The sequence below is a fragment of the Curcuma longa genome, chromosome 11 (assembly GCF_044706935.1).
Source record: "Curcuma longa cultivar G26 ecotype Majalengka, Jawa Barat chromosome 11, ITB_CL_G26_1.1, whole genome shotgun sequence".
NCBI classification, from domain to species: Eukaryota; Viridiplantae; Streptophyta; class Magnoliopsida; order Zingiberales; family Zingiberaceae; genus Curcuma; species Curcuma longa.
The window spans coordinates 990,194-1,017,689 of NC_133871.1; the positions used below are offsets into that span (position 1 = coordinate 990,194).

A 27,496-nucleotide genomic window follows, 5' to 3' on the forward strand; every position below is an offset into this window, starting at 1 on the left:
CGTCTTATACCCAATCATCTCAGATCCACACCTCTTCAGAGATGCATGCTTAAGATGTTAAAGTATAAGCCTTCGTGACCAAGGTGACTTAAACACCGCAAGTCAAAGGAAACTCACACTTAAGCTGCACTAAGATCTTCATTGACATATATGTATCGAACCATATGAAGTCTCAAAGTAAGTCACTCCAATGAACTGGTTACCTTTAACCAGCATCCACGTTTAACTCTCAACATCCAATATCTTTAGTATTGAGATTGACTGCTTGGTTAACCAAGGAGTCTGAACATGCTAGTCTCAACAGAATTGATAACATCCATGCTCATCAATTCCTCGACTAGCGATAATTCCAATACATTCATAATTACATGTGTAGAGATGCTCACTAGTCGTGATTCAATCACAAATTCTCTCACGCTATAGATCGTATTACGGACATTCAGTATTTGAGTTTAAGATCTAATCAAACACATATGGAATATGCACTCAAATAGTAAATTATTATTTATCCAATAAATAGTATAACCATAAGGCGATTGTTAGGACACCTCTCAAACCTAACAAGCGAGTCCCCTACGGGTATGTTAGCGCTCGTCGACTTTCGTGGATGTCGGTCGCCACTCGTGTGCTGATCGGAGAGGAAGAAGATGATCGGAGAAGGCGGTGGATGGGTGGGAACTCGGCAGATTGGTGAGGCGAAAGAAGAAAATCGCGCTGGAGAGGAAATGAGAAGATACAGTGATTCCCTAATCGCGGTCGAGCCCCCTTCGAGAAAAACCCTAATCATCCCTTTTAACACTACAACAAACTTGACTTTCCGCAGCACGTCATTAACGGCACACATCTATAGTGTACTGTTAATAATACTTTTTACAGCGCACATAATTAAGTGCGCTGCAGATAATATATTATATTTTAAAATTAACAGCGCGCGTATAATCGTGCATTGTGAATAGTATTTTTTACTGCGTTCAAAAATTCTACGCTGTTAACAGAGGGTTAAAAAATAGTATTAGCAGCGCGAATAGAGAATACGCTGTTAAAAATATATTAAAAAAGGATATAATTTTTTTGCTGCCTCCCTTTATATGCACCGCACCTGTTCCTTGCCTTTTCGCGATTTAGGTTTCCTCGACTCTTCTTTCGCGATCACACTGTTCCTCGCCTCTGTTCTTTCGCGACCGCATTCTTCGCTCAGCTCTCTCGCCGCCCTAGATCTCCCGCCCGTTCTCTCGACGCCCTAGATCTCCCTACCAGCTCGCTCGCCGCCCAGCTCTCTCGGCGCCCAACTCTCTCGCCACCCAGCTCGCTCGCCGACGTGGTTTCTTGAGATTTCCGCGCTCACCGGCCGACGACCAGTGCTCGCTCGGCCGACCGTCACTCCTCCCGTGCTCGCCCAGCCGCTGAGGTCTCCTCCAGAGCTCGCTGTCCGGCCACCCGCCTGGCCATCAATCCGCAGCGCCTATCCCCCTCCCTTTGCAGCGGCAAGCAGAGGTAAGATGATGTGTTTACTTGTGTGTTTGAGGTTTTAATTTTAATTGAGTGAAACTGAGAATTGATGGTGGTTTTAGCATCTGCTGATACTCGGATTCCTTCTAGGCATAGTCCTTTTCATTTCAGGAATAGCCTATCTCTTTGCTTCGTGCTTATTTCTATTATGAAGTTTAGTGCAATGGAAAGCAAACAAATTTACAACAAATAGAAAAGAATAAACAAACAAAATTGTTTAATGTGGTTTCGTAGGCCTATGCTCCAACTCTATGACCTATGATTTGTTAGTGGATCATCTCTTGAAGTCCACTATCTTTTCTCCTTCTTGGCAAACAACTAGAGTTCGAGAAACCTATTACACTTCTTATAAAAAGATTTAAGATTGAGTACAAAGAAGAAAAAAAATTAGAGCACAAGGGAACAAGAATATTGAGCTTATGAATAAAAAATAAAACACTTCAGTCACCATTATATATATATTAGGTCTACAAGACCCCATATATATTCTCAAGTTTTACCTCCATTTTATTTGTTTTTCTAGGTTGCAATTAGTCAACTAAATCATAAATCAGTCAATTGCAATAAATAAAAATGAAACAGATGAATATGGTCATTGGTAGCTTAGGTCCAGAATTGTTCTTTTTTCCCCCAATTGTCTCATGCTTTTAAGCTTTTACTGTTATCTTGGGTATTTACCTCATGAGAACAATCTCAAATATCTATAGTACACTTTTCCTTGCTTTTCATTGGCATCTTCTAGAGTACCATCTTAGTTCCTCTGGCACCATGTTGATATATTTGTTAGCATGGGACCCTTCTAGTTGTGATAGTTAAGACAGTTGTGGCAACTGTTGTAGTGAAAGCCTTTGAACACGCATCAGGACAACATTTACTCGTTAGTATCATTTCTGAAATTTGTGCCTATTTGTTACATTCTTTGTTTTTTGTGTTTTAATGGTATATTGCTATTTATTTGAAACCAAGGTGGATTTATCATCACTCGATCTGGGGAATTCACATTTGTTCTGTTAAGTCGAGCTTCAAATCTTCATCTAATTGAGGTGAATTTCTGCATTTTTTTCTTCTCATGTTTGGATTAGGTTGAGTTGGATTTTAGATTTTTTCCCTCTTTGATCTGTCATCTTTATGTTTCACACACACACACATTAGATTATGATTTTGTTCTCATCCTTTGCAGGGGAAAATGTACCTATTACTTTTAGGAACAAAAGCACTTAGCCTGGTGAGTTTTTTGTATTTCTATTTATTCAACTATTACCTTCTTTATTCTGTTTTCATTGTTCCGAAGTTGAACTCATTCCTCCTGGATTAGCACTTAGCCATCTCTTAATGATCTTGATTAGCTTTGAACAATTCCTAATTCGCTTATTGCTGGTTATGCATTTCTTATCTGTTTTAGATTTTCTTCTTTCCACACTTATTGCTGATTGTTTATAGAATCTTTTCTTATTGCTGATTTTCTTCTTTCTTATATGCATTTCATATACAGAATAGTTTGTCGGTGAGTGTTGGAGATATCAGTGTTAATGCTAAATGTAAGTTGCTTCATTGGTCTGTTGATGGAGCTGTTGCAGAAGGTCGAATTGCATCCACGGATCCAAAAGCAAAAGTACATCACGTTACTCTTGGTGGATCTTATTGGAAAGTTTGGATTGATAGAGTCTTTGTGAGGAAGGTGGAGCTAATTTGACCAAACGAAGAGATGTTTTTTCTTGAGGATGTAATTGGAAGCACAGTCGCTTGGGCATCAATGTTTATAGTTTTGTTTGACTGATATAGATTTGATCATATACTGTTTGTAGTAAAGATGAATTTTTGTTTGGATTGTTTTATCTAACTAAATGCAGATGATTATCTCTTATATATATGCACATTGTTTGAGCTCTAATTTGTATGTGGTATTTGTGTATTGGATTATAAATATTATAGCTTTGAGCAGGTTATATTATTTGTATTTGTATTATATTTGTATATATAGGTATATTATATCTTAATAATATAATTATCCGCAGCGCGCGGGATGTGCGCTGTGGAAAATTACATCCGCAGCGCGCGCTCGCGTGCTGCGGATGCAACTTTCCGTAGCCCACGCACGCGTGTTGCGGATGCAACTTTTCGCAGTGCGCGCCCCGCGCGTTGTGGATGAATTATAACTTTCAACAGTTTGGAGTTATGCAGCATGCGATGTGCGTTGCGGATAACTTAATTGCGTGCTGCAGAAAGTCAAATTTGTTGTAGTGTAAGCTGCGCTGAACCGACACTTTGAGTCGAACCGGGTGGTTTGAATCGGCTTGAATCGGGTTGAGTCAGATTGGGTCTGAACTGAATCAGATTTGAACTCGAATTGAACTAGATCCATCAAACTTGATTTTCTTCAAATTGGACCTGTTTGTGGGCTTTCTGACTTGATTCCTTTGATCATATTTCAATTATTTTCAATTGGGTTTCATCCTAATTGTCTATAAAATTAAATACAATAAATTATTATCCATAAATACGTCAAATTAATAACAAAATAACTAAGACTAAAAATTTATCCAAGATAAAATAATAAATCCAAAATTTAATTTATAACATAAAATATAATAAAAATAGTCTAATATAATTCTAATTAACCCTGTCAAATAGTCATTTATCGTGCTTCCACTGCTTGTTTAGTGAAATAAATTTTTAAAATGAGCATAATAAACTCCAATACTTGCATCCATGAATTCTTGATCATTTACTAATGACTCTTCATGATCTTAGTAGCAATTTTTATATTCTGATGTTTTTACTATGGTACATTTGAGATAGATCCTCAAATGTAGCAGTGGATCATTTATTAGAATGGATCCATTTGTCATAAGCCTTGTTTTATTTGATCATGCACTCCACCATTAGCATCTTGGGACAAGATTTACTTAACATAAATTTATGCTTCACAGTAACGAGAACAATCAATAAATTACTTTTTCAATCAATAAAATTTTCTCTAACTAGTTGATTTTTAATTAAAATAATGATAGTGGATTTAAAAATAAATTTATAAAATAAAATAAATTTAAATTGAGCTTTTGCATGTATTAAGTAAGTCATGTGTTGTGCATAAGTAGATCCAAAAGTACAATATAGCGATCATATAAAACTTTAAAATCATAATATATTCTTTTTTTAATAATTGATGAAATTTATTATCCTAGCGGTCTCACACGATCAATCTCATGATCATCTATGAAAAGATAAATCGAAAAATTACAATTACCACTATGGATTCTACAATAACTAACTCAACCATGCTCCGAGACAAAATCATAATATATCTCTCCTCTATAAGAGAAGTAAATATGATTTATAATTAAACTGAGTCACTCCCACTAAATTTAATTTATCTACCATCTCAATAATATTGATTTAATTTTGTTTGATTTTGACTATTATTGATATTGCTCGATTATTCTATGCGAAGTTCTCACAGTATCTTTAATTTACTTATATAACCCCTACATGTATATATACTTAATTATCTAATTAATTGTGCTACCTCTAGGGTAGATACAAGTAATTAATACTTGTTAAAATTAGCCCTTAGTGTCAATTCGGATTGAGTTGGACTCGAGTTGAACTCAAGTCAACTCAGATTGTGTGAGACTCGAGTTGAACTCAAGTCACACAAGCCAATTCGAATTTATCAAAAAAAAAATTATCATGCATGAGATGCATGATCTTCCTTAAAAGAAGAGAAAGATTATCATGCATGATCTTCATTAAAAGAAGAGAAAGATCTTCATGTATGAGATGTATGAGAATTAATAAAATATTAATTCCTTAGATCACTAAAAATCAAAAAACCCTTCATCCTTTATCCCACGGTGGGATATAAAAAGGGGTGAGAGGCTCTTGATGAAGGAGTTGTTGGATGCTCCTGCTCTCCCTCTTCTTCTTCTCTTCTACCACCTTGGCCGAACCCTATCTTGTGGCTAGTACCACAGTTTGGTTCTTCTTCATCTCAGTGTTCGTGTGGATACTGTGGAGGCGCGAACACACTGATCGTGCTGAGATCCGTGAACCTTTGAAGGCAAGAGTTGCTGTCGGGATTGCGAAAGGCTCGCATCAAAGGTAACCTCGATTTTAGTAGGTAGAATCGTCAAACGAGTATGTTTTTCGCATGGATCTTCTGGAGGGATCCTGTTTTCCGCTGCGTATATGCGATTAAAATTGTTTTGATGACGCATAAAGATCCTTACAATACTTATACATGGGCTCATTCTAGTACTAGAAACAGTGCAATCTTCTCATAGGGATACTAATTAAATTGGCTCACAACATACATAATATTTTTACTAACAGGATAAAGAACTATGAGTTCACTAAAATAGTGCACTCTCTCTCACTTAATATTTTAATTAATTAATTAGATTTTGAGTCATTAATAATATCCTAATTATTTTAACCCTTAAAATAGTTCAATTATTAATGTTGATTTATAATATGTTAACCATTTAACTCTTAAAATAATTTAATTATTAATCAGAATACTATTTTTAAACTACTTAAATTAGGAAAGAAAATAAATAATAAAGGCATAATAGTATAGTTCCTAGAGAAGTGTATATACAAATACAAGTACTCCGAAAAAACTTAAAATTAATAAGAAAAAATTATAGAGTCATACTACACCTCCTTGATTACAGGCTTGAAGAATGAAAATATAATCATACCATAAAATTTTAGGGTCATATATTGTTCGTTAAACAAAATCATTAATCATTCACACATAATCACATATTTCTAACCTCATTGTTAACTAACACATGCATAAATCAATTCAAAATATATAACCAATATCAAAACCTAGGCTGGGATACTATTACGTTGAGTTGGGATGAAAAAGTTTGATTAGAAAAATTAATTTTTTATAATTCGAGCATTTCATTATATAAGATCTTGATTATTTTAAGTATTAATAAAAATTGAATGATGCAACAGATAAAGAAATTGAGATTACCTTGAAGTATGCTTTGATGATCTTTTCAATATTGAATCTATGCTTCCAACCTCCAAGTCTTTTTGGTATTCTCTCAAAACTCAATTCTATAATTTTTTGTTTGTATGTGGGAGCACAATATATATATTTGGACTAGATATAATTATTCTAAATAATAATATAAAAAATTATATTTTTAATATTATTGCTTGATTAAATCATATCATATTTAGAATATTATAATAAGCTTTTATAATTAAAAAAATATTAAATAAAGATTTGATAATTAGTTATCATTACTGTCAAGTGTTTTGTTATATGTAAAATACATATATCAATGAATTGTAACTCTAATAATTTATTGACTCTGCACTTTTTTTTGCAAAAAAGGTAAAATCTGCCATCCAACGGCTTCACATGGTTGGCTCCATGACCATCTGTGAGGAGTAAATCGAGAAATTATAATTGATCACAACGAAGAAAGGTATTGCTCGACTTCGCCGAAATTGACTCTGCACTCGAACCACTACAGGACTTGATCGGATTAATTAAATTAATCTCTATTAAATTAATTTTCACCTAATTAATTTTTAATCGGTCATATAATTTATTAATCTTATTCTATTCTATTAAAAAAATAAGATTGTACTCTTATTTAATTAGAATACTAAGGCTTATAAGTAATAAACATCTGGTTTGATGTATTTTAATTTTAAAATTTATATGGATATTTAACCGGCTGAAAATCTAATTAATTAAATAAATATAAATAGAAGTACTAAGAAAATTCATGAATATAGTCTCTTGTCATCCTACTCTTTCAATGCAAAATTATATAGTATCTCTTGCAATTTAGTGTTGGTGAATTTCAAAAAATGAAAAAGAATAGAAGGAATAAGGATGCAGAATAGTTATGTCTGTTTAATTGTGTCCCTTTATAATAATTTGGTATTTTTTTTGATGTTTGAATGAAAGATTATGATCCAAAAGATATGTCCTTTTATGTAGTATATCTTTTGATATTTGAATGAAAGATTGCTATACAAAAGTCATATCGTTTCAATGATAATGATTCAAATATTATAAAATTTTATTCTACACAAACAATCAAGCATCATCTTCATAACAAAAACTTTTTCTTTCAAAATTATTTGCATTCAAAGTCTTGTTCGTATATTGTATATTGTAGTAATAATATAAAATATTCAATTGTTAAGCTTGAATAAATTCAAGGTATTTAAATTTGCTTTCAAGTGTGCACTTTAGAAGCAACATCATTAAAGAATCCATTATATCTTGGAGAAAGATTTGCTTAGTCTGAGTGCATCACCATAGTGAGAGCAAATAGTTTCTTAAGGAAAATAAGTATACGCGTCTTGAATTCGTTCTCTAATTTATTGAAGAATTTACGGAGTTCCTCGACGGCAACAATTCACTAACAAGAGTAAAATTGAAGAAGTAAAATCCTGTAATAATCGACAGTAGCAATAATAATTTCCTGATAGAAATAGAATTTGATCAAGATTTTCTACCAACATTTAGTATATTAAGAAGTTTTCTATCTTCATAATTTCTTCCTTTCTCAAGGGATGGAATATGTACTTGAAGATGAAATTCTACAGGCACCTCAGTTCAGTTGACATATCAACTATCATCAAACAGGGGTGTCGAACTCCTTTTGTATGAAAAAATTAAGGTTACCGCACCTAATTCTTCATGGCAAATTAACATTGGCAAAGACTGATGAGTGGAGGCATCCACGCGTTGTGCGGATCCGAGTTCGAAACTAGACCAAAATCTTTTCAATTAAATATCATACAAATTTATTTTTGAATAAAATTAAAAATATATATATATATATATATATATATATATATATATATATATATATATATATACAAAAAGTTTCTCCTGGGCGACATCTCGTGGGCGTAGCGTGGGCGACGGCTGAGCTGGAAGCCACGTGGAAATCCTCGCGTGCGCGTGCCGTGGGAAAAAAAGCGTGCCGGCCTCTCTCCTCGCGACATTTTCTCCGCAAACCCTAACCTTTCTCTTCGCCATCTCCTCGAGCGATCTTCTCCGCCGACGCGAACCGACCTCTTCTCCGCCGGCGCGCCGCCCTCTCCTCGCGCGATCCGCCGACGCGAACCTTCACCTCGCTGCCTGCGTGACCTCTTCTCCTCCGGCGCGCCGCCCTCTCTCTGCCTCCCCTCCTCTCCTCGCGCGATCCGCCGACGCGAACCTTCACCTCGCTGCCTGCGTGACCTCTTCTCCTCCGGCGCGCCGCCCTCTCTCTGCCTCCCCTCCTCTCCTCGCGCGAACCCCTCTTCTCCGCCCCACACAGCAAGCCCTAACCTCTCAGCCCGCTCCCAACCCTGCTCGGGATCTCTCGTGGACAGGAAAGCAGAGGTCTCTTGTCCCTCCCCTCACGCGCCTGCACTGCTCGGGATCTCTCGTGGACAGGAAAGCAGAGGTCATCATCATTGATATTATGATCATCTATACTTGATCTGGAAATGGAAAACACATCATCATATTTACAAATAAAATTATATAAATACAAAAGTATTCGACACATACCCTTGCTGTAAAAGTGGACAGTTGCGCTTGTCATGTGAAACACCACGATGCCCACATCCATGACAAAGCCGGGACTTTGCAACTGCCTTTTCCTTTGATGATTTTAATCTCTTCCCACATCCTTTTGTTCTTACTAAAGAAGGATCACTAACAACAGGAGTCCCATCTGTGGATTTATTCCTTTGACTTCCATGGTCACATTTTTTACCATTATTCATCTCTTGAATTTTTTTGTAGATACAATCGAATTGTTCATCTAAGAAATTTGTTCCCTCATCAGTCAAAGATGCAGCAGATCCGCAGGCGCGTGAGCAGAGGTTGGTGGCGGTGAGCAGAGAGCAGTGCAGGCGCGTGAGGGGAGGGACAAGAGACCTCTGCTTTCCTGTCCATGAGAGATCCCGAGCAGGGTTGGGAGCGGGCTGAGAGGTTAGGGCTTGCTGTGTGGGGCGGAGAAGAGGGGTTCGCGCGAGGAGAGGAGGGGAGGCAGAGAGAGGGCGGCGCGCCGGAGGAGAAGAGGTCACGCAGGCAGCGAGGTGAAGGTTCGCGTCGGCGGATCGCGCGAGGAGAGGAGGGGAGGCAGAGAGAGGGCGGCGCGCCGGAGGAGAAGAGGTCACGCAGGCAGCGAGGTGAAGGTTCGCGTCGGCGGATCGCGCGAGGAGAGGGCGGCGCGCCGGCGGAGAAGAGGTCGGTTCGCGTCGGCGGAGAAGATCGCTCGAGGAGATGGCGAAGAGAAAGGTTAGGGTTTGCGGAGAAAATGTCGCGAGGAGAGAGGCCGGCGCGCTTTTTTTCCCACGGCACGCGCACGCGAGGATTTCCACGTGGCTTCCAGCTCAGCCGTCGCCCACGCTACGCCCACGAGATGTCGCCCAGGAGAAACTTTCTGTATATATATATATATATATATATATATATATATATATATATATATATATTAATTGATGTTGTATACGTAGGAAAACTATTTTATAGTTTAATTGTGGGCTAATGTTACTGAAAAATCAAATTTAAATTGAAGTCTTAATCAGATCTAATTGAGTCATCATACAGAGATAAGATATACGGTGTAATTGGATCAAACTAAATCTCCTTTACTTTTTCAGTATATTGTGTGCTCAACTCATAAAACCTATCAGATGAGTGAGGAAAAAAAGAAAGAAAAAGGCCAAAGGTATGAGGAATAGATATAGATTCAATTCTGTAATCTATTTCTTTGTTAAAGTCATACACCATAAAAAAATTTCTCCAACTAGAAGCGGCTCCAGTTCAAGCAAGCATACCTGATCTCAGGCCCTTGCACTGAGGTCCATGGATCGGAATTTCAATCTTTACTAATCTAACTTTGTTAGATTATTTTAATAATCTATTTTATGACTCATGTAAATTATAGTTATATTAACCTTATATTAAAGTGCTTAATGTGATGATTGTTAAACATAAAAGAAATAAAGTTAATTGAATTTTAATTCCCTCTCCTAACCTTATAAAGTTATATAAATTAAAGTGGAAGAAGTGTGTGTGGAGAGGTATGATTAAAGAGATGTGTTTAAAGAGGTGTGTTTAAAGAGATATGTCTCTTTAAACACATCTCTTCTTCACTATAAAAACACATTATCATACACTCTTGTGAAAATATCAAGATATCAATCACTCTCTCCCTCTCCCTCTCCCTCTCTCTCTCTATATCATCAAAGAAAAAATCAAGGCAAAAGATTTAAGGAGAGAAAAGCGGCATTCGACAAAGCAAAACATACATATACAATGGATCAAGGTTAATATATTATGTATACTTTTCATTATAAAAGTAAAGGTTGAATAAACAATGTTATAATGAGATTAAGTATTGAAACATAAAGTAATCGTTTCTGGTTTTAACAAACTTTACTAATCTTACTCGAAACAAATTAACAATGTAAAAATGTCTCAACCAGTTTTTACCATTAATTCTACTAATCAAACAAGTTAATTTGATAATTGAATAAATGCACATATACTCATCCAAAACATTAGTAGATATGGACCAAGTGTTGTATTCTAATTTACAAAAGATTTGATCGCTAAATTTTCATAAAAATGATCAGTTCCCCGTAGCAATAATTTCATAAACAGCACAACTACAATGAGACGCCAGGAGATGAGTGTACTTCCTTTATTTTCCCATAACTCTCTACAGCTTGCGCCTGAACTGCTATCCCTGCAGTGACTCCGCAAATGTGGATATAAAATTAACCATCTGAGCATCAAACGCAGGCCCTTCCATCTGAAAATGGCCAGCTCCTTCAATCAGGTGAATGTCCACTTTCCCAGCAGCAGTTTTGAGCTTATTCTCCAATTGTTTTACACTTGTGAAACCATCTTTTGTTCCCATGATAAATAGTTTAGGTTTCTTGGACTGCAAGATAGCTTCATGATGACGCCCAAAAAGAATGGAAGCCATGAAACCAAAAGGATACCCTATACTCACAAAACCAATCACTTGGTCTATTTTATCAACCGCTGAACCAGCAATTGGGGCACCTGTAACCACAGTATGGGATAACATTGTCTACCACACAAAAACATCTCAGTGAGATAATATTATATCGACTTAGAGAAACGGATAGGTACTTATGCATTCAGATCTAACATCTAACAAACTCCATTTCACAGTAGTCCCCAAAAAGTTTAATATGGGAAACAGGCAAATGTGGACAGCAGCAACGAATAATGATATGTTATCCCATGATAAAAGGCATGATTAAAGGAATAATTGTACTAATTTTTTAAGTTTTAGAAGACAAGAAACAACATCCATTTTAAGGTTGATAAAATTGAGCATGTTATACTACATCTGTCACTTGTCCAGATTATGTTATATAATTTATCACAGCAAACAAATATAAGTATTATTCCGGAACAACCAATAGTTGCACCCACAACAGTGAGCTGGCCGTTTATAAAAAAAATGTAATTATGTAGGTAATTTTACCCACATCAGGAATCCATGCCAACTAGAGTAGTCTTATGTTTAAGCTGGCATTGTTCCGCAGAAGTCAATTAGAAACTGCTCCATTGTTATGCCTATATTGCTCTTAGGTAGAACTTGGAGAAGGTCGCAGACAACTCAAGCACCTTGGTACTTAACTTTACATTTATTGTATTGAGGAGAGATCACTTATAAACATTATCTTTTATGAAGGGATGATTCATAGTAAAATCTTTGTGAAGATGACTCACTAGAGAAATCATAGGCGGCGGTGGAGTAGAAGCTGAGTAATTGAACTACATTTCATCAAGTGTGTTAGCATTGGTATTATTCTTTGTTTGTGTTTATTTTTATTTTTACATGTATAGTTGGCAAGCACACTAACTATTGGCTCTTCACCCCTCCCCTCTACATAGGCAAACTTGAATCCCAACCAACCATCAATCCTCAAAGGAATCACATTTGAGATCTTTATTGATTATAAAGTTTGAAATACCTTTTCACCTAAAAAGAATTGACAATTGGAAGACCTGCTCCTTGCGTCAATTGTTGGTGAGCTAGAGCATGAGCCTAAACCAGAGTTCTCATGTGACGTTAATGCAGTATTATGGATCCAAATTAAGTTGTACATTCCTGAATCACATTCTGCAAAAAAAAAGAGTATTTGGGAGTGGTGGCATTGCCATGCATTTGGGAACAGGAAGTATTTGAATGTACATGAACCTTAAGTGGTCCTATTATTGGAGAGGCATGAAAAATGCTAATTTGTGGCTCAACGTTTTGTGTCGGTAGAGTAAGGTAGAATGCTAGAGAGTTGTTGCGGAAGATCGAGATTCGAGAGTAGGAACAAAAACATAGTCCTATGGATGTTATTATTGGTCTTCCAAGGCCCCAAAAGTGACATGATTCCATTTGGATGATAGTCATTCGTTTGAATAGATTGGCCTATCTTCTACCCTTTCCAAGATGCATTCCCTCAATCGATTATTTGGTTATATTGCAGAGAAATATAGGATGCCCCTCAGTATCATTTGCAAACAAGATCTCATTCAATGGTGACATTTTGGTTGAATTTGCAAAGAGTTATGGGGTATAAAATTTTCAATACCATTTTCACATAACAAAGAACACTCAACCATCAAAACATTAGAGAACCTTTTAGAGATTTGCATGCTGGACTATGGAGATAAATGGGAGGACTTTGCTTATAGTATGTATCCATTCAGATAGCCCCATTTAAAACATTTATTTGAGAACATGCAAATCGCTGATGTTATGGGGTGTGACTGTTAGGACCTCAATTAGTTTAAAGGGATGCAGATGAACTCTCAGGTAAGATTGTAGCATGAAGGAATTGCTGGGACCAGTTGCAATAGATGGTTGGATAGTTAGAGAGGGGTGATTAGCGATTGTACAATTCTTTCTACTCTTCCTACAACCTTAGTAAAGTCACATAAACAAGATTAGCAACAAAAATGAAAACATAAAGAATATCACTATAGTAGCATGGGCATATAAAGTAGTTTGGAACCCTCGTTCCTACTCCATGGTCTATGACTCGTCGGTGAGTTACTCCTAGAAACTCACTATTTTTCTCCTTTGTATATAACTTCCAGAGGTGAAGAAACTTCATACAAAAAGCTTAGAGAGAAAAGTTTAAAGAATTACAAGGAGAGACTCAATAATATCTAATGAATCACTAATTTTCCAACCTTCAAAGCATCACTTTACTTCCCTTTATATATAGCCTTCAACCTCTTCAATCTTCACTTGTTGCGTAACTCATTTGTCACCGATCAATTGATTGGATCCACCATTAGTTGACTGATTCCTTTAATCATTTTAGCGCTAGGCTACCAACAACTACTTTAATTGATTGGATCGCACCATCACTTGACTACCCCATTTAGCCCAGACCTTAAGTCATTCAACCATTAAAGTAGATTTGCAAAACAACTACTCCTTACAATAGCAATAGTCGATTGGAGTTCTTCATCGATTGGTTGACCACTAAACCACAAATTAGTAGACTCTTCAATCAACTCAACCACGAACAGAAATATTCTATTTGCTGACTAATCACACTGAGTCAACTCCTTGGTCGACTCAACTCCCTAGTCGACAGGAACTCCAATTACGATCATCTTAATGATTGAATATCATCTAAGTTGAGAACCACACTATCCAATGATATATTCTCTCAATTCTCATAACTAACATACTAGAGTTTAACTTCCATACATTGACTTCGCCACTAAGGTCGCAAACTGGTGTTTAGCCCAACCAAATTGATGGCTCCACTAGGGAAACCTAGTGGTAAATTTGATTACTACGTGGATTATGCAATTTCACCAATAATAAATATCCCTATCATTCCAACGGGATGGGATGATGATGATTTCACCACTAATAAACTAGAAGATCAGTGGACTAATCCATTCGCATCAGAAGGTGGTAGGATAGAAAATTCTTCTTCAGATTTGCCACCACAACAGAAACGGTGTCCCTATTATGGGTGGATAAGTAAAAGTGAAAGTGAAGATGAACGGCACGAGGAAAAAGCTATCAAAGTTCAGCAAAATCCACATTCAATTTCAAATGTTAATGATTCCTCCCAAATAATTACAGTAAATGCGGAGCTTGATTATCCAATCTTACGAAGGCTTGTAAGAAATCAAAATCAGCATCTATATTCTTCAAGTACGGTGACCTCCCCATATACACCAGCGCAAGATGTTACTATGGGACCTCCGAAATATCCTCCTGCAGACCCACGACCTCCTAGGCCTCAACCTATTTATGAACAACGGCCACCTAAAACAAGGTTCAGAGGAGGAAGTAATAATGAGATGTGGGCAATTCCCTCAGCCCAACAGCAAGGAGGAGCGTTGTTTGTCATTCCAGAACAAATTGATCTTTTCCATGATGTATTTTCACAATGGGAATCAATTACAAAGAATCATGTGGCAAGTCAAGCATTTACAGATGCAAGGGATAAGACTGAGTATATAGAAAATCCTTTTGGAGAAGTTGAGAAACTAGTATGGATACAATGGAGAATGAGTTATCCTTAGAAGTATGAAGCCCTAATTAGTACAAGTAACGGAAGGGACGGAACTCAGAATATATTATCCCAAATAAGAAGGTTTTCTCTTCAGAAGATCCAGCTCAAGGATCAACAGCTATTCAAAATAAAGCATATAGGGACCTGGAAAAGCTATCCTGCAATAAAGTGAAGGATATTATCCGGTACTTAAATGATTTTATGAGATTGGCAACAAAAACTGGTCGATTATATGCAGGCCCTGAATTATCCGAAAAACTCTGGCTTAAAATATCTGATGATCTTGGAGAAAGAATTAAGGCAGCATATGATGCAAAATATTCTGGTCTTACAGTTGGTGTTCTTCCCAAAATTATTTTTGCTTATGAATTCTTGGAACAAGAATGCAAGGATGCAGCTTATAAAAGGAATTTAAAAAATTTATCATTCTGTAGGCAGATCCCTATCCTAGGATACTACAAGAACACTGGCTCTAAGTCATATGGGCTACGATGGTCAAAAACATACAAGGGTAAGCCTCATGAGACTCATGCCAAAATTGAGAAGAGGAAGCACTTAATCAGAAACAAAAAATGTAAGTGTTATTTATGTGGTCAAGAGGGACATTTTGCATGAGAATGTCCTAATCAAAGAAGAAATGTCAAAAGAGTAGCAATCTTCGAACAACTTGAAATCTCAGAAGATTGTGAAATTCTGTCTGTACAGGAAGGAAGTGATGCTATCTTCAGCATCTCAAAAGGAGAAGGAAAGAAGATTGCAAAGGTCTGTTCAGACCCTTTCTCTTATTAATGAAACCGCCTTTATGCTTGGACAGGTGGATGGAGGCTATCGACCCAGATAACAGTAACAGAAGAGCAATTGAAATGTCAACATGACTGGCATCTCAATGAACCCATAACTAATTACAGCTTGTAACCTTTGTGGACCTTATTATTTCCTTCAGCAAGTACCTGTGGCACCAGCAGCCCCTGCTCCATTCCTCCCATACAAACTTCTTAAGGAGCAGCAATATTACATCTCATGGTGCGAAGGAGAAATGGAAAGACTTAGGAAGGAGGTAAGCTTCTATAAAACTCAGTATGAATTACTTCTAACCAGAGAATTGACAGAGGATTTCCAGAAACTGAATCTGGGAAAAGACAAAGGAATTCTGGAAGAAGAAGATGAAGAATTTACTAATGCAATACTTGGGGAGCAAATTAGCAATCTCACCGGTGGAGGACCTAGACTCGTGAAAAACATGCTCTACAACTTAATGGTGGAAATAGATATTCCTGGGATTCCAAAATTCTCACTAAAAGCTATTCTGGATACAGGAGCTACCACCTTGCTGTGTTGATAAAAAATTGTACCAGAGGCAACACTAGAAAAGAACACTTTCCTGGTAAAATTCAGTGGTATTAACTCATAGCAGACTGCTGATATGAAGCTAAAGCAAGGAAGAATGTTTATTGGGGAAAACATATTCAGAATTCCCTACACTTATAGTTTCCCTATGATTTTAGGTGACGGCATCCAAATGATAATTGGCTGCAATTTTATTCGAGCTATGCATGGGAGGCGTCAGGATTGAAGGGAATGTGGTAACTTTTTATAAAAATCTTACTGTGATTAACACTTTACCTTCAGTTACCTCTTCTGCAGCTATAGAAGAACTAGAATTAGAAGAGGAAGAGTACATCCAAATTCAAGGGATGGTCAACTGTTCAATTGGGCAATCTCACAAGAAGTTTAGAGATCAATTTGGACCTCTTCTGAAAGAATTACAAGAGCAAGGATATATTGGGGATAATCCACTCCAACACTGGGCGAAAAATCAAATCGTATGCCAGCTGGATATCAAAAATCCAGACTTTGTCATAGAAGATAGACCCCTCAAGCATTTGACACCTCATCAGAAGCAGACCTTTACTAAACATGTGGAGGCATTATTAGAAATTGGAGTTATCAGACCCAGTAAAAGCAGGCACCGAACCACAGCTATTATTGTGAATTCTAGAACTACTATTGATCCAAAGACTGGGAAAGAGATTAAAGGCAAAGAGCACATGGTATTTAATTACAAACGCCTTAATGATCTTATGAATAAAGATCAATACAGTCTTCCAGGGATCAACACCATCTTGCAAAAGGTTAGTAAAAGTCGAATTTATTCTAAATTTGATCTTAAGAGTGGTTTTCATCAGGTAGCCATGCACCCTGATTCTATTGAGTGGACCGCTTTTTGGGTCCCTGATGGGTTATATGAATGGCTAGTAATGTCATTCGGCCTTAAAAATGCTCCCTGCAATATTCCAAAGAAAAATGGACAACTGCTTTAAAGGGACTGGGGATTTCATAGCAGTCTATATTGATGACATTCTAATTTTCTCAAAAAATGAAGAAGAACACGCCAAACATTTGCAAGTAATGCTGAGTATATGTAAACAACATGGGCTCGTGCTTAGTCCCACTAAAATGAAGATAGCGGTTGCAGAGATAGAATTCTTAGGGGCAGTATTGGGTGATAGAAAAATTAAGCTTCAGCCCCATATCATTACAAAAATAACGGAGTTTCAAGATAAGGAGTTATTATCAAAGAAAGGTATGAGATCTTGGCTAGGACTGTTGAATTATGCCAGAAACTATATCCCTAATCTGGGAAAACTCCTTGGCCCGCTATATGCTAAAACAAGCCCAAATGGTGATAAAAGAATGAATTCTCAAGATTGGGCCCTGGTTAAGCAGATCAAGGAAATTGTTAAAAAATTGTCTGCCTAGAAGTTCCCCCAGAAGAATGTTTTATTATTCTGGAAGCCGATGGATGTATGGACGGATGGGGAGGAGTATGCAAGTGGAAGGCTCACAAGTATGACCCGAAATCTACAGAAAGAATCTGCGCATATGCAAGTGGTAAATTCAACTCACCAAAGGCCACCATTGACGTAGAAATTCATGCTGTGATGAACTCCCTTGAAGCCCTCAAAATATATTTCCTTGATAAAAAGGAACTTATAGTGCGCACCGACTGTCAGGCAATTATCAGTTTTTTTCAAAAATCTCCTAATAATAAACCATCAAGGGTGCGCTGGCTGGCATTTACTGATTTCATCACCGGCATCGGGATTCCTGTCCAATTTGAGCATGTGGATGGAAAAGACAATCAGGTAGCTGACGCTTTATCTCGTTTAATAACTTGTCTCACTACTACAGGATGGCCGAAAGCAATGATCGACGACCTAGATCTGGTAGCTCCAGCCCTTCAAGAATTACAACAGAAGCCCAACCAGGAGGCCCATGGGCAAATGATCCAGAGTTTACTAGCATTGATAGGTTGGATAACCGATACCTGCACCTCCTGCATTATCAACACCTGCGGGTCCGACAAGGAATGCCCCTCAACGAATACGAAGACGTGCAAAAGCAGCTCCACGAACTACAACAACAAGCAGCTGACCACGTCATTAAGGCCATGGAACAGTACAGAGAACCTTGCATTTCCTTAAGCTCCAAGAAATCCGACGACGACGTAGCACTACTGGAAACAACTTTTGGGACAGTTGGTACCCAGCCATTAAGCAAATCGATGATCAGCTGGAGACCGCGTTTAGCCTTACCAGAGACACAACCATCAGGACTGCCTCTTTCAGACTCTAAAAGGGCAAAGGCATAATGAAAGGACTATTGCGGACGTGGTGGGCCGCAGAAACAACTCACCAAGCACTAATAAGATTCCTCCTTATCTTAGCTATTTGGAGGATAGTGTGTATTATTAGCAACTACAGCTATAAAGTAGATTCATAAGTGGACTGAGCCCCGGGGAGCCGTCCATCCAGGAAAGTAGAGGCATTATTAAGTGCATTATTGTGTGCAATAGCTGTAAAGTGGTCTGGGAACATCGGTAAGGAATAAATGTGATGGAACGACGATGGAGCCCCATGAGCACCCGATTCCCCACTTTCTTCCTCCGCTCTCTCCCTATATGAGTGACTTAGGTTTATCGTTGCAAGGCACGCAGTGCTTTACACTACAAGCCTTACTTCGATCTGTGTGAAGTCTTTGTGAAGTTTGTAAGTTCCTACTTTTGCAATTAGAATCTTATTAGTTTCGTTCTATTTCAGAGAGCCTTGGCAACTCATATATGTCTGGTATAATTATCTTTTCAAAGATTATTTGAGTTACACACTGTCCCTGTGAAATTTTAATATTTTAGTTAGAATGATTAAATATCATGATCAATATCTCACCTCTGTGATATTCGAGAGTCTTCCAACCAACCCTCTTGTGATTAAGAGGTTAGCTTCCTCATTTCTAGAATAGTCATCTGAATATTTCTGTAAAAATCCCCGATAGTTAGCATTAAATCAGGAATTATATATATACCTAGTTGACTTCCCCATGTGAGGTCAACCTCCATTGTTGCAAGTATTGCTTGATCGCCGAGCCATCTGTTTTCCCGAAAGACAATAAGAGCCATAGTTCCTTCTTCCTGTCTATGGAGAGTTTGAATTCTTACCTGCAATACTCCCAGATGGATGTAATGCATACGGCTTCTTTGCAGTTGATTATTAGTTGCCTTCTTGTATGAAGGTTCTATCTTGTTGATTCCCATCAACACAGAGAATTGCTTCCTCAGAATCACGCGATGATGGACATCATCTCGTTTGGAATGATACAGGACTTCTGTAGGAACAATTGATGCTCTTTCTTGTATAGATAGCCTCAATTGAGCTTTGAGGATTAATTTGTTGCTCCAGCGTATAAGAAGTATTTAATCCATTAGTTAGCCTTCCACTAATCCTTCTGGCGGCCTGCTGAACATTGTGTAGTCTTCTTTGGTTACATCTGTATTCCCGTACCTGGTCTTCATAAAGAGGAGTTGATGGTTGCTCTTGAATGACTTGAGAAGTGGATCTGACAGCCATCTTTAATTTTTTAATTTTTCCTGCTCTTCTTTTATTATTTTATAAGGGTCCTTAAATACCCTTAACTTGTCTCTTCCTTCCTTCGGTTTCTCAGAAGGTCCTAGAGACAAATTCTGTAATTTTTCAATTAAAGTGTCAGGTAAAGGAGTTGTTGTAGATGCACCTCCTTTTTGTTGCTCCCAAATAGCTTTCAGCTCCTCTTGTACTTCTTTGAGATTTTCTGCAATTTGAACCAGGAGTTGAATTTGAGTATTATTTTGCTTTATCAAAATATTACTGATAACCCTGATTTGATAATCACTAGGCTTCGCAAAGCCTACAACAGGTGATTCTATGGGATCAGTAGCTTGAACCGCGTCTCTGTAGGACTTTGTGTTTCTTGTTATCACGTAGTTATAGTTACTCATAAAACAGGATGAGTAGTAACTGATTAAAAGAAAAGGACTAGGATACTTATGGTTGGAAGCTTAGATTTAAGTTATTCTAGTACTCCTTTCAGGAGATTGGTTCATACAGATGTATCCTTGGACTTACGATGGCACTCCTTGCCTTAATGCCAAGTTAGGATCTGTCCTTTTACCAAATCCCAAGAATTTATACCAGTTTAACTATCCTCTGCTCCTTCCTCTTGTAATCCTACCCTTAGAGTTTTACCCCAACATACTCTTAACTTCGCTCTGATACCAAGGATCGCACGCGGTATCCTTACAGATGCTCTCAGATACTTTACAGCTATTGCACATAATAATGCACACAACTTTACAGCTATTGCACTTTAATTGGATGGACGGCTCCCCGGGGCTCAATCCACTCAGCTACTTTATAGTTAGAAATAATGCACAGAAACTCATAAACTGACAAGATTTTAATTATAAGTAGGAACTTACACACTTCATAAAGACTTCATACAAATCGAAGTAAGGCTTGTAGTCTAAAGCACTGCGTGCCTTGCAACGATAAATTTAAGTTACTTATATAAGAGAGCAGTAGGAGAAGGTGAGGAACTGGGTGCTCATTGGGCTCCATCGTCGTTCCATCATGCTTATCCTTACAAATGCTCTCAGACAACTTTACAGCTATTGCACATAATGATGCACACAATTTTACAGCTATTGCACTTTAGTTGGATGGACGACTCCCCAACCCCTTCAGATTCTGAAAGAGACGGTCCTGATGGTTGCGTCCCTAGTAAGACTTGACGCGGTCTCCAGCTGGTCATCGATCTGCTTGATTGAGGGGTACCAGCTGCACCAAAAGTTGTTGCCAGTAGTGCTACGCCTTCGTCGGATTTCTTGAAGCTTAAGGAAATACAATGTTCGGTATTGTTCCATAGCTTTGATGACATGGTCAGCTGTTTGTTGCTGTAGTTCGTGGAGCTGCTTTTGCACATCTTCATATTCGTTAAGGGGCATTCCTTGTCGGACCCGCAGGTGTTGATAATGCAGGAGGTGTAGGTATTGGTTATCCAACCTATCAATAATTGTATACTCTGGATCATTTGCCCATAAGCCTCCAGGTTGGGCTTCTGTTGCAATTCTTGAAGGGCTGGAGCTACTAGATTCAGGTCGTCGATCATTGCGGTGTAATTGATAGTGACCACAGAGGTGAGATGTTGATCATGATATTTAATCATTCTAACCAAAATATTAAAATTTCACAGGGACAGTGTGGTAGCTCAAATAATCTTTGAAAAAGATAATTACATCAAACATATATGAGTTGTCAATGCTCTTTGAAACAGAACGAGGAACTGGTGGTTTTGGTTCTACTTCGATAAGAACTCAATTTTATCTCAACAACAATTATCTGAAGGCAAAAAGGGCAAAGAAGTTATTTCGGTTTTTATACAAAAATCTAACTCAGTTATTGGAGGAAACCGACACTGAGGAAGATGAGTATTTGGCTACCATTCAGTACATGACATCTATGACAATTCCTGAAATTCCTGAACCAGAACCAAAAACAGAGAACGACAGACCTATATGGGATTATGAAGACAATTATGGCAACCACAATCGCAAACTGGTGTTTAGCCCAACCAAATTGATGGCTCCACTAGGGGAACCTAGTGGTAAATTTGATTATTACGTGGATTATGCAATTCCACTAATAATAGATATCCCTATCATTCCAACGGGATGGGATGATGATGATTTCACCACTAATAAACCAGAAGATCAGTGGACTAATCCATTCGTATCAGAAGGTGGTGGGATAGAAAATTCTTCTTTAGATTTGCCACCACAACAGAAACGGTGTCCCTGTTATGGGTGGATAAGTGAAAGTGAAAATGAAAGTAAAGATGAATGGCACGAGGAAAAAGCTATCAAAGTTCAACAAAATCCACATCCAACTTCAAATGTTAATGATTCCTCCCAAATAATTACAGTAAATGCGGAGCTTGATTATCCAATCTTACGGAGGCTTGTAAGAAATCAGAATCAGCATCTATATTCTTCAAGTATGATGACCTCCCCATATACACCAGCGCATGATGTTGCTATGGGACCTCTGGGATATCCTCCTGCAGACCAACGACCTCCTAGGCCTCAACCTATTTATGAACAGCAGCCCCCTAAAACAAGGTTCAGAGGAGGAAGTAATAATGTGATGTGGACACTTCCCTCAGCCCAATAGCAAGGAGGAGCGCTGTTTGTCATTCTAGAATAAATTGGTCTTTTCCATGATGTATTTTCACGATGGGAATCAATTACAAAGAATCATGTGGCAAGTCAAGCATTTACAGATGCAAGGGATAATGCTGAATATATAGAAAATCTTCTTGGAGAAGTTGAGAAACTAGTATGGATACAATGGAGAATAAGTTACCCTCAGGAGTATGAAGCCCTAGTACAAGTGACAGAAGGGACGGAACTCAGAATATATTATCCCAAATAAGAAGGGTTTTCTCTTGAGAAGATCCAGCTCAAGGATCAACGGCTATTCAAAATAAGGTATATAGGGACCTGGAAAAGCTATCCTACGATAACATGAAGGATATTATCAGGTACTTAAATGATTTTATGAGATTGGCAACAAAAATTGGTCGATTATATGTAGGCCCTGAATTATCAGAAAAACTCTGGCTTAAAATGTCTGATGATCTTGGAGAAAGAATTAAGGCGACATATGATGCAAAATATTCTGGTCTTACAGTTGGTGTTCTTTTCAGAATTATTTTTGCTTATGAATTCTTGGAATAAGAATGTAGGGATGCAGCTTATAAAAGGAATTTAAAAAATTTATCATTCTGTAGGCAGATCCCTATCCCAGGATACTACAAGAACACTGGATCTAAGTCATATGGGCTACGACGGTCAAAAACATACAAGGGTAAGCCTCATGAGACTTATGCCAGAATTGAGAAGATGAAGCACTTAATCAGAAACAAAAAATGTAAGTGCTATTTATGTAGTCAAGAGGAACATTTTGCACGAGAATGTCCTTATGAAACTCAAGACTTTCCATTTATCATGGTAAGAAGACTAACACCCACAGCTGTTATACCAGAAAGAAAGTGCCCTAGAGCTGCAGGATTGGACCTAGCTGCTGATAAAGATCATTATATTCCGGCCCGAGAAAGAGCTTTAATATCTATGGGTATTTGTATTGAAATACCTTTTGGAATATATGGGTGAATCGCAACAAGATCAAGTGCCGCTTGGAGATTAGGCCTTGAAATTGTGATTTTTTTCTCTTATTAATGTAATGATTATCTTTGATTCAGTTTTAGTGTGTTTAACAAAATGTTGACAATTGTGAATATATTATCATTTGTTTGTATAATCTAGAGATTAAAGGATGAACTGAGAGGTGAACCTTAATCTTGAATCTATAAATTATCACAAAAGTAGTTCAAAATTCTCTCAAGGATAACATTAGTTATCAAAGAACTTAAAGGGTTTAACAATTTAATTATCATGAGAATAGGAGTTCTGTTAAGATAAACACATCATTGTATTTCGAGATGAAACATCGATTAACTAAGGATAATTCACCTTCAAGAATATTCTAATATTGTAAGAGAGGAAATTATAGTTGAATTGTTGATACTCATCATGGTGAAACCGAAACACTAGAATTGTCTTAAGATTTGGTTTCCTAATCAACCTTTTATTCAGTTTTCTAGTTTGATTTAGTTTCTCAGTACAGTTATTTACTTGCCTTGATTTCGTCTAGATAGCCTACTTTTTGGGGTTTGGCACGAACAAGTTTTACACTTTTTCCTTATATTTCATATTGAGGTTTAGTCTTTGGCACCAGAGAAGTAATCTCAGGCATTATTGGTGAGGGCTTCAGTGTATTTCATTTATTCTTTTGTTGTGCTTGAGGCTATATATGTTGATGCATTACTTTCACTACATGTTTGGGATTTAGTTGTTAGCATACAAAAGTAATCTCATGCATTATTGGTGAAGGTTTCAACCTATTTCATTATATCCTCATTGGGCCTCTAACCATATATATGAATGCACTACTTTCACTACATGTTTGATTTTACTATTATGTTATTGTTTCTAAAATTTGGATTTTAGTGTTATATATATGCACTATTTTCAGTACATGTTTTGATTTTACTATTATGTTATTGTTTCTAAAATTTAGATTTTAGTGTTTTTTTTACTTTATCTGGGTAAATGTAGAGATAAAGTGATACGATTAGTTGCAAGCATACATCATACTACTGCAATGATGGAAAATGAAATATTTCTTTTTTCTAACTACAGAATAATTTACGAGACATGGTAATGAGGTGAATATAAAGAAATGTACTAAAGTTGCATTCTTTATCGGTCTTTTTTTCATGTTAGACTCATGTACTCTAGGCAATTTGTTCTCATATCCTTATTTTCCTTTAGCCTCTAGATTCACCAACTAAACTAGATTATTGAGATTTTATGTGTTGCTCAGAAAGCTTCCCTGGAGTCAAGTGGAGCTTCGTTCCATGTTTGATTAAATGATTATGCCTTTTTTATTTGAAAGATTTTCAAACGTTTTCTAATATGTGGTTTGATTCAAGACTATATGTCATTTTCCATTCTATGATGAGTTTTAGTACATGGTGTTTTCTTTTTACACTGTTACTGTGACATAATTTGGATTTTCAAATACTGATAATTGTAGTTGCATATGTATAATTTTTTATGTTGTTATTTATGTGGTATTTTATTTTACTGTATTGTCACATATAGTTTTTCTCTATTGGTTGTATAAAAGGATTTTCTTGAAAAAAAAGTGGGGTTCTGCCAAAACTTATTTCTTCAACCAAATAGAATTTTGATTTAAAAGATAAAAATTTGCCACATGACCTCACAGAGGCACTTCCTTTAGGGGAAGTCACCCTTGGGGAATGACATGCTTTATGGTAGTAAACAAGCTAAGGCGCTCAGGTTGTTGTAACTTGCTGAAGCTCATTTCATATATAGTTAGCCAACACTGGACTATAATTTTAACTATATCACTATTTGAATCTACTGTTGTGATTTGTTCAAACTTATTTTTCTTTCTAAACACACTTCTTTATAAGCTCATGAATACGTGGTGAACAAACAAACTCGTATGCTTGTAAAAAAGATTCACTTATAGTTCCATAAGAATTTCCATTTATAAGGTATCAAATAATTTCAATTATTAGCTTATGAATAGGTTCACAAACAAGATTAGTTACAAGCTTGATGAAACATTCATAAAGAAATTCAGTTGTAGGTATTTTGATAGACCAATAAAGTTACAGTAAGATTGCATTGGAAGTTGCCTCAAGGTAGATTCAATAGAATACACAAATGAAGTTCAAGATTAGGTAAGCTTCTAAGCTCAAGCTTGTTCAACAACATCAAAGCGTAGGCTATACCAAGCTTTCCAAATCTAATATTATTAGTCATCAAGCTTGAATTCTAGTTTAAACGTGAAACAAATTTAATCTAAAGTTCACTAGTAATTTGTTTAACCAAGCTGAAAAAAAAAAACTATGACACGAACCTTGCTTGATTTTAGCTGCATATAGGAGGTTGGATGTCTAGTTAAACTATCCAAGCTGAACTTCCAAAAATACATTTCAAGTTGTTATCTTCTTGGTGAGATGGTAGTTAAAAATGAAAAAACTTGAGTGGTCAGTCTCATCACATAACCCAAAAAATGGAAATATACTAATTATTTTGAACACTAGTTCAGTTTAAGATAAGGGTAAAGGAAGATGAACAAAATCACTTGAGCTGTTTGGTTGAATTCAAGTAGTGGATATAAACCATAAGTGAAAATTCGTACAGTCTATGAATTTTGGGCCTTCTTTAATTCAGTCAAAGATCATGTTGTCCAATCTTTTCAGTAAAGATAACTGGCTGATTTGTAGTAAATTCAAGGTGTTTTTACGTGACTAAAGTACCAGACATCTCCAGTTTAATAATTTGACAGAAAACTCCCAAAAGATTGATTAGGAATTCAACTTTTGTCCGTAATGCTGCCATAAGGTGCCCAAGACTACTTATTTATGTAGTGGTAATGTGTTCTCTTAATCTGGCAAGAAGTGGGGACATTAAATTCACCGAGAATGAACTCAGGAACTCTAAAATCCAACCGTTGATTGGCAAACGAGATTAACTCAGTTGTTTCATCAGGTCCAAACTTCCGATAACCTAAAGAAATTAAGATAATATGCATTCTTGAACCACAATTCAGACTGAATACTTTGTGCAGTGTGTTGAGCAGGATCACGAAGTACTAACGAAACAAAAGAAGAAACAAGCAACTAGGTACCAAGAATAGTTTAAGCACCTGCGGAGGAGCCAACGAGTATGATGCCGCGAGGGGAGAGGGTATCGGAGACCCACTTGCAAACGGCGATGACGTCGTTGATCTCGGCAGATCCGAAGAGGGAGGCCCGGCCGGAGGACCTGCCGGCGCCCCTCATGTCAAAGGTAACTGCCTGGTATCCCCTCTCGGCGAGTCCGGTGGCGATCCCCCGGAGTAAGCCCTGGAAGCCGCCGAGGACGGTGTACGGGTGGACGAGGACGAGGACGAGATCGCTCACGGGAGGATCCGCCGGTTTGAAGAGCCGCACGTGAAGCTTGACGCCGTCGCTGGTCTCCACGGTCTGAGATTCTACCCCCATCACTCCCAACAGCTGTGATGAGGCGGCAGCAGGGGGGCCAGAGATGTAGTAGGGGGGTTTTGATTCGGAGGAGACTGGAAGAGGAAAGACCGGATCTTAACCGGAGAGAATGCCCAGAGTCGAGTTCGATCGTCGTCATCGTCATTATTACCTTGCTTGGGTAGTTGGCTGTCCGGTTCAACTCGATCAATCATCTTCTTCGACTATTTAAAAAAAAAAATAAAAGATTATAGAAAACGCGGCATGTAGTTCTATCGCTGTGCTCCATCCCCATTTCAACCAAATTTAATGGATTCGAAGATCATAAGGGGAATTCAATGTTTCCTTTTTTTTTTTTTTTTGTTTTTAGTCTTTAGCTTTTAGAATCGATTAAATTTCGAAGATGATCAATTGCTGATGA

At 37.3% G+C, this 27,496-nt stretch overlaps 1 protein-coding gene and 3 pseudogenes across 1 annotated transcript; 3 read left to right on the top strand and 1 right to left on the bottom strand.

Annotated features, from left to right (window-relative positions):
* Nucleotides 1–11,008: 11,008 nt before the first annotated feature.
* Nucleotides 11,009–27,256, bottom strand: LOC141840159 (uncharacterized). The gene is made up of 2 exons (XM_074728065.1): nt 26,760–27,256; nt 11,009–11,572 (listed from the first exon to the last, which is right to left on the bottom strand). Exons 1-2 carry the CDS (start codon nt 27,094–27,096, stop codon nt 11,244–11,246), a joined length of 666 nt encoding a protein of 221 aa, XP_074584166.1. The 5' UTR covers nt 27,097–27,256; the 3' UTR covers nt 11,009–11,243.
* LOC141839316 (uncharacterized) lies at nt 14,312–15,959 on the top strand (annotated as a pseudogene).
* On the top strand, nt 16,121–18,569 carry LOC141839330 (uncharacterized; annotated as a pseudogene).
* Nucleotides 21,714–23,626, top strand: LOC141839341 (uncharacterized; annotated as a pseudogene).
* Nucleotides 27,257–27,496: the final 240 nt, after the last annotated feature.